Genomic DNA, 8,093 nt, shown 5'->3' on the forward strand with positions numbered 1-8,093 from the left:
CAGGTCTTTTACCTGCTGGTTCACTCCCCAAATGGCCGCAGCGGCTGGAGCTGTGCCAATCCAAAGCCAGGAGCTTTCTCTGGGTCTCCCATGCGGGTGCAGGGGCCCAAGGACTTGGGTTGTCCTCTGCTGCTTTCCCAGGCCATAGCAGAGAGCTGGATGGGAAGTGGAGCAGCTGGGACTCGAACCCTGCAGGGCCCCACAAGACCGAATTTGAGCACTGCCGAGGGAGTCTGGCCTCCTGCTTTTTGGACAGAGGCCAGGGCCGCGGAGGCGGTGGATCCAAGTGGGCGACCTCCCTGTAGGCAGAGGCTGAGTGTATTTAGTTGTAAACGGGAAGGAAATGGAAGGAAGAGTATTTGCTGTAGAGAGTGCAAAGGGTTCTAGAATGTGGCATGAATGGGTTTATAAGCAGGGCCCCCTGCTGGCCACACGCCCCTGCGGCGCGTCCCTGGGCTGCACCTCTGCAGGCTCCGCCCCACGCGTCAGCCGTGACACACACAGGGAAGTGGGGAATTCCAAGAGGAAACTTTGCACCAGCCCAGCACGCGGCTGTCCATCCGGGTCCCTCCTAAGTGATTTACAAACCTGGTAGCCTGAGTTGCCTCCACGGGCAACACCTGGGACCCCCTGTGCACCCAGCACCCTGAACCACTCCAGAAGTCAGCTCCAGACCGGAGACGACCAGGGCGCCCCCGACCTGTCTCCCGGGGCTGAGACAAGAGCTGCCAGGGAGGCCTGGGGGGAATCCGTGTCCCAGGGTCCCTCCTGGGCCCCACTGAGAAACCGCGTGTGGTCCAACAAGTGCAGGCGGCTCTTGGAAAACACCCTCTCACAGGGCTGGTGAGCGTCAGCCATTTTCCTCGGGGGGCCACAGCCATGATCATATTCACGGAGACCCCAAGAGTTAGCACCGAGGAGAAGGACGGGCCCCCGACCTCGGATCCTGATCACAGACCCAGCGTGGTACTGGCCTGTAGCGGGTGCCTGGGAAGTGTTGCTGAGTGAAGGAATGAATGACTGATTGAATGAATGCACACACATTGGCCTCAGTGCACACCGGATAGCAACAGGAAGACATGATTTCTGCCATCACTGGAGGACTTCCTGGAGTAAGAGGCGGTACCTGGTTGGATACCCCCAGAGGCGGGGCCTGTGTGATGCCACAGCTCTGACACCTGCCCCACTGGGTTCCGCCCGGACGCTGTGCCCGGACGTTGTGTGGCCCTGACCGCTGCCCTTCCCCCACCCCAGGGCGTGAAGGAGTTCAAGTGCGAGGTGTGTGGCCGGGAGTTCACCCTGCAGGCGAACATGAAGCGACACATGCTGATCCACACCAGCGTCCGGCCCTACCAGTGCCACATCTGCTTCAAGACCTTCGTGCAGAAGCAGACCCTCAAGACCCACATGATTGTACACTCGCCCGTGAAGCCATTCAAGTGCAAGGTACCGCCTGGGGCGCGGGGCGGGGCGGGGGGGTCGCGGCCTGGCTGCCCGAGGCCTTGCTGGGGCTCAGGGTTGAGACGGGCAGGTGCGGCCCGGAGCCTAGGAGCTGGGCAGTCGTGTTTCTTGTGAGCCGCACGCAGGTCAAGGTGTGGCCACGAGAAAGGCCCAGGCTCGGTACTGGGTGCCTTGAGGGTGCCAGCTCAGTCGGGGGGGGGAGGGCGCGGCAGAGCCCCTGGAAGTGACCGGAAGCTCTGGCTTGCTTCTCGGCCTCCGGGGGCACGGGGCGGGAGTTCTGGCCCAGCCGTGGAGGTGGGAGCAGGCTGGCGCTGTGCAGCGGGCTCCCCCGGCTGACGGGGCGCATGGGTGTGTCCTAGGTGTGCGGGAAGTCCTTCAACCGCATGTACAACCTGCTGGGCCACATGCACCTGCACGCGGGCAGCAAGCCCTTCAAGTGCCCCTACTGCTCCAGCAAGTTCAACCTCAAGGGCAACCTGAGCCGGCACATGAAGGTCAAGCACGGCGTCATGGACATCGGCCTGGACAGCCAAGGTGGGTGGGCTGTGCGCAGCAGACAGAGCGGGAGCGATGCCGGCGTGGCGCACACAGGAGCTTCCGTGAGGGCGGCGGGGGCACTGGCCAAGGCCGTGACGCCCCTGGAGAGGGCTCAGGTCTGCAGAGGGGGAACCCTGGAGAGTCATCGTGGCCGTGGTGATGGGCACTTATGTCTCCTTCAAAGGACTTAAATGCGCTCACGTAAACGCTAATAAAGGCAATGAGTGACCTTCGCTGAGTGCCGTGTGCCAGGCCTTTATTATCTCCCGAGATCCGCACAGCGAGGTTGGCTGGGAGACCATCCCCATTCCACACAGACGCAGCCACTGGAGGGCAGAGACACTGGCACTGCACACAGGATCACAACGCTTAGGAGGTGACGGACAGTTGATCTCATCACCACGAGACAGCCGTTAGCATAAGTGCATGGGGAATTAAGTAACGAGGAGAAATGGCAGCTGGAAAGATAAGGAAGAGCCAGGGCGGGTCACAACTCTAGGTACACTGGGGGAGAGCCTGTGGATATGCAGAGGAGAGCGATGAGCTTCCTGGCAGCCAACGCAAAGAGTGAAACCCAACCGGTCACTCTTCACAGGGGCTGCCCAAGAGACTGCAACCCACACACTCAGGAGAGGGCCACATGGTCCCACCGTTAGGATCCGGGAGAAATTTCCAGAGAGGATCCCACACCAATCTGGATTGAGTTAGACTTTCAAAGGCCACTGGCTAGAAATCATCCCCTACTCTCAGCACTAGCTGCTCCTGAGTGACAGCACTTCTGGGCCCCAGCAGGGTTGCCAGGCTTTCCAGTCCCACACAGAGAGGGTCTTTGAGCAGGGGAGAGGGAGCCGGGCACTTCAGGAAGGCTCCCGACACAGCTCGGAGCTTCTTCCAGTCCTCCCAGGGCAAACTAACCGGGCCTGGGTCTCTGCGCTCTCCCGGTGAGATGGCTGCGTGTGATGATTCCCTGGAAGCCGGCCGGGCGCTGCGGGACAGCCGTGGCGGGCGCGAGTCTGCAGAGGGGGCCCTGCGAGCCGCCGCCCAGTGCCCGACCTGGTGTCTCGCTTGGGCTGTTGACTCTCAGTTGTCTGTCACAGCAGCTTCCGCAGGTGCCGGCTGCGGCCAGGAGAGCCCTGGGGCCTTGTGCCAGCCAAATGAGGCCAGCGGCCTGGGCGGCACCTGCACCTTGCCGGACACAGGCTCTCAGCCCACAGCCCTGCCCTGCAGGCCGGAATCTGCCATTCACAGATCCCCAGGGCAGGTCCGGGGGATCACCTGGGTGGGGAGGGGCTTGTTAAACCACAGGACCCTCCCCCAGAGCCTGGGGTTCAGCAGGTCGGGGGTGGGGGCAGTCAGGGGATTGGCCCTCCCCAGCCAGCTGGGGCTCAGGACCTCACTGAGAACCTTCCGTCCAGCCCCGCCGGGGCCGTGTTCTCAGGGCAGCTGCGGGAGTCACCTGAGCCTGTTTTTTCCAGGGACAGCAGCAGCTCAAATGTCATTGACCCGGGAAGTGGCCGGGTGGTTCCGTGCGAACTGCTTTCAGGGCTGCCACTCCAGAGCCCTGCCCTGTGGCTGGCTGACCAGGCCTCTGGGAAGTAACTGGGGCCATCAGAGGGGCCTGCAGACCCCGACCCAGGCACAGTGCGGGGGCGGGCGCCTTCCCTGTGGGGTTGGGATCCAGGGGCGTCCGAACTTCCTCCCGACTCCGGTGGGTGACAGATGGCGGCCGAGCCTGGCCCCAGAGGCCCGGGGCTGCTGTGCACCTGCCATGGCTCCCATGCATCCTGGGTGAATCTACCCAGAAACCTGAGGGGCCAGGATCTGGGGAGGTGGGCGCACATCCCCGTAACTAGAAGCACAGACTGTTCCTGGGGGCCCGCTGGACAGGGCAGCGGTTTGGTAATGTGGGGACGTCTGGGGCGTGGAGGTGCCGATTTCCCAGGGTGCTGTTTTTAGCCTGTTCCTACGGCCAGCCGTACCATGCAAGGCTGTGGCTCCAGGATTGGGAGCAGTGTGTGGGGTGTAACACGCCCACTCAGCCTGGCTTCAATAAGAAGGGAGCGGGTTAAAGAGCTGACTTAAAGTCCAGGTGGCCTTCAGAGCTGGCTGATTCAGCTCCTTGTTGATGACACCGGGGTCAGGTTCCCTGTGCCCCTGCCACAGCATCGGCTGGGATTCTCCTCCTGGCCACAAGATGGCTGCCGGTGCCCAGCCAGGCACTATGCTTCCTTATTCACATCTCGTGGGAGGGTCATGTTTCTGAACCCCTGTTGGCAAGGAATGGGATTACCCCTACCCAAGCGGTGTCAGCGGGGCGGGGCGGGGGGGGGGTCTGCTGTCAGCGGACATCTGGACATGTCTACAGATATGTGTTTTTTAATGACAAAGATTTCACTTTATTTCTAGGATTTACTTATTTGGAAGGCAGAGCAATAGATAGGGAGACAGAGACAGAGGGAATCTTCCATCCGCTGGTTCACTCCCCAAATACCTACAACCACCATGGCTGGGCCAGGCCAAAGCCTGGAGCCAGGAACTCCATGTGGGCCTCGCACAGGGGTGCAGGGGCCCAACTACTCGAGCCATCACTGCTGCTTTCCCAGGCGCATCAGGCTGGGCTCAGAGGTGCGGCAGCGGGGACCTGAACCGGAGCCCACATGGGACGCAGGCGTGGCCTAACCCACTGTGCCAGAGCACCGGCCCCCGCAGACATCTTTGGTTATCCTAACTGGGGGATGCTCCCGGCAGCGAGCGGGCAAGGCCGGCCCGGTGACAGACACGCCCCTCTCTTGCAGACCCCATGATGGAGCTGACAGGCCCCGAGCCCTCGGAGCTGGACGGCCAGCAGGAGCTGGAGGACTTCGAGGACAATGCTTACCCCTACGCGGGCGTGGACGGCGGCGCCGAGGCCAGCGTGCTCACGGAGCAGGCCATGAAAGAGATGGCCTACTACAACGTGCTATAGCGAGGAGGGGCGGGGCTGCGGCCGCCCCCCCACCCCACCCCGCAGCTGAGAAGCAAACTACTGCCCCACCGGCCCCACCCCACCCCCCGCCCCAGGCGTTTGCACCACTAGGGACCTGTAGACCAAATGGATTCAGTACTACTGGCCTGGTCAGAGCCAGGCGCCGGCCCCTGGCGTTGTGGCCAGGGAAGCGTAGCGCAGGAGGCCCAGGCCTGGGTCTCGTCGGCCTGCTGCCGTGGGAGGAGTGCAGGAAGGCCGAGGAAGCACAAGGCCCGGGCCCAGCGGCCTCCCCAGGCCCGGCATTGCTCTTCAGGGCTCCTGACCCTGCAGGCCTTGGTCCCCTCTGACCAGCCGCTGCCTCCAGGGACCGCTGAGCGCCTGCTGCTCTGCACAGCCCACCCCCAGCCCACCAGGCCCGAGAGTCGCCGCCAGCCAGGCAGGGCCCCCTGCCTTCTACCTCCTGGGGCTCCCTGGTGCTGCAGCCAGGAGTGCCCAGAAGCGGGAGCACAACCAGGGCCCGCCCCCGGAAGGCCCCCGGCCCCCAGCCCCCAACATGGGCTCCCCAGGGTCCCCCACCCGTCCTGCCCCCAGCATGACCCAGGCAGGACACCTGGAGATGGCGGCCCCGGCACCAGGGCAGGGTGGGGGGGGCTGGAATCGTTCTGCTGAGCAAGGACGCGCTGCAGGACGGGAGGCGCGGGCTCCCCACCGAGCACCAGAGTGAAACCGAAGATGAAGACTGCACGGGCAAACAAATCTTGGCGCGCACACGGGGGTGTTTTGAAGGTAATTTATTATTTTTTCTTTCCAACTCCGTGTCGCCTGTTACCTTGTCGGATGGAGACGCCGTTCCTTTTCCAGACGTGAGCTTTCTCGTGTGCCGCGCGTGCTGTGCGCCCCCCGACCCTGCGGCAGCCTGGCTGGACAGGGCTCGCGCTCAGCGGGGCCTGCCCTCCCGCCCAGCCCCTCGCCCAGCTCAGCCCACGGTTCCTGGCCCCAGCCCCGGGCCTGTGGCTCGGGGCACTGAGCTAGCACATTCAGGAACGCCCGGGCCCACGGCCTCCACCTCTCACCTCCTGAGGCCTTGGTGGGGAGAGACGGGCAGGGCCGGCCCCGGCAGGCACAGGTGGAGCCGGCAGCTTCAGCCAGAAACCAGGAGGGGAAAGCAGCCGGCGTGGGGGGAACCCGTCTGCAAGGCAGCGACCCCCACGGCCGGGCCTCAGGGCGACCGCGATCAGGACGGAGGGGTGGACAAGGTGGCCCAAGGGTGGCCTCCCAGGTGCCCGCCATGCGGACCGTCAGGTGGCAGTGAGCCTGTCGCTGCAGAAGACACTTCTCCTGCTGGGCAGAAGGCACCATCCCCTGCAAACTACCTCTTCCCACATCTTTCCCCCTGGTACCAAAAAAGAACCCTGTACCTCCTCCTCCTCTTCCTCCTCCTCCTGCTGCCAGCGCAGTGGCCTTGGTCTTGGACTCGCCCCAGGCCGGGGTCTCCTCCCCCGCCCCCGCCCCGCCCCCAGCGGCACCGCCCTCTGCAAGATGGGATACTTGAACGCCCCTTCCCCGGGAAAAACTAGGAGGAGGATGCGCACGACCCCCGCGCACCCACCGCGGCGGCCTCGGCAACACTCCCCCCACCCCTTCCCAGCCCCCTCCGGACGACTCGGGTGACCGGGCAGCTCCTGGCGAACCCACTCTAACTTATTTTGCCGTGTGTACAAACCAACCGTTTAGACACTCACGTGTGCAGAGCCCTACTGTGTTTCTATGTTCCTGTTTCAGAGAGTTTACTTAGCAATAATTATAAATAAATGGATATTCTTTAGCAAGGCGACTGCAGAGTTCTTTCCACAGCTCTTGGGAACCTGCCCCCCTCACCAGCCACGCCCCACTCCCCTGGGAGGGGCCCCCAGCAGGGCCCTTGCACTGGCACTGGTGGGGAGGGGGCCGTCCTCTGGGCTAGGACCTCCAGCTCCAAGCCCGGGGGGAGGGGTGTGGGCCATGGCCCCACCACGTGCAGAGGGACCCCACGGCGGACACCAGCCTGGGCCTCAGGGACTGTTTTGGCCTGACCCAGGTACTTGACCCCTGCCGCCCACCTGGCCCAACTGGTTGTGGTTCTGGGCTCCTAGCTCTGGCCCGCCTAGCCCTTGGGGAGTGAGCCAGCAAATGGAAGTGCGTGCTCGCTCTCTAACTCTGCCTTTCAAGTAAATAGAATAAATCTTTAAAAAGGAAAAGCAGAGGCCTGCAGCCTCGGGCTTCCTTGCAGGAGCTGGGCTGCTCTCCACCAGGAGCCAGGGCCCTTGCCCGTGGTGGGGGCAGGGAGGGCGGGGGCGGGGCGGGGCCGGCCCACCTCCAAGCCACAGAGCGTGGATGGCAGTGGTTCCCAGCCACTGGGGTTCAGGAGCCAACCAATTAAGAGCCCCATGGAAATGAGGGCGCTTCAACTAGGTCATGGGAAAAGCAGAATTAAAAGGGAAGCTCATTTTGCTGCAGAAACATTTGGAAATTGGACAACGCTGTTGTCCTGACACACATTTTTCCACGGACTGTTTGAAGCCCCTCGTACTGAAGACGCTGGTACAGTCGTACCCTGGATCCCAAAGTCCGCGGATGCTCAGTGGTGCTGTCATTTTCAGAGGAGGGCACTTCAGGAAGGTCATGGATAGGGGCCGGCGGCAGGGCGTGCTGGCTTAAGCTACCGCCTGCAGCACCAGCATCCCATGAGGGTACCAGTTCAAGTCCTGGCTGTTCTACTTTTTTTTTTTTGTTTGTTTTGGTTAAAGATTTATTAATTTATTTGAAAGGTAGAGTTACAGAGAGGCAGAGAGAGAGGTCTTCCATTCACTGGTTCACTCCCTAAATGGCCTCAATGGTCAGAGCTGGGCTGATCCGAAGCCAGGAGCCAGGAGCTCCTTCTGGGTCTCCCATGTGAGTGCAGGGGCCCAAGGACTTGAGCCATCTTCTGCTGCTTTCTCAGGCCACAGCAGAGAGCTGGATCGGAAGTGGAGCAGCTGGGACTTGAACCAGTGCCTATATGGGATGCCAGCACTGCAGGTGTTGGCTTTACCTGCTATGCCACAGTGCCGGCCCCTGTTCTACTTCTGATCCAGCTCATTGCTAATGTACC

The 8,093-nt window shown here is 62.5% G+C and overlaps 1 protein-coding gene across 4 annotated transcripts in view; it reads left to right on the forward strand.

The window, feature by feature from the left end:
- The window catches only part of ZNF710 (zinc finger protein 710), a 60,384-nt gene extending 55,274 nt beyond the window's left edge, over positions 1-5,110 (forward strand). For all 4 annotated transcript variants that reach the window (XM_051834308.3, XM_051834307.3, XM_051834309.3 and 1 more), the window contains 3 exons: positions 1,255-1,446; positions 1,821-1,995; positions 4,794-5,110. In XM_051834308.3, the coding sequence (XP_051690268.1) occupies positions 1,255-1,446; positions 1,821-1,995; positions 4,794-4,963 (537 nt within the window). In that variant the 3' untranslated portion in view covers positions 4,964-5,110. The remainder of the gene's footprint in view (positions 1-1,254; positions 1,447-1,820; positions 1,996-4,793) is intronic.
- Positions 5,111-8,093: the final 2,983 nt, after the last annotated feature.

Source organism: Oryctolagus cuniculus, chromosome 12 (genome assembly GCF_051225735.1).
Source record: "Oryctolagus cuniculus isolate XC-2025 breed Fujian yellow rabbit chromosome 12, ASM5122573v1, whole genome shotgun sequence".
Lineage (NCBI taxonomy): Eukaryota > Metazoa > Chordata > Mammalia > Lagomorpha > Leporidae > Oryctolagus > Oryctolagus cuniculus.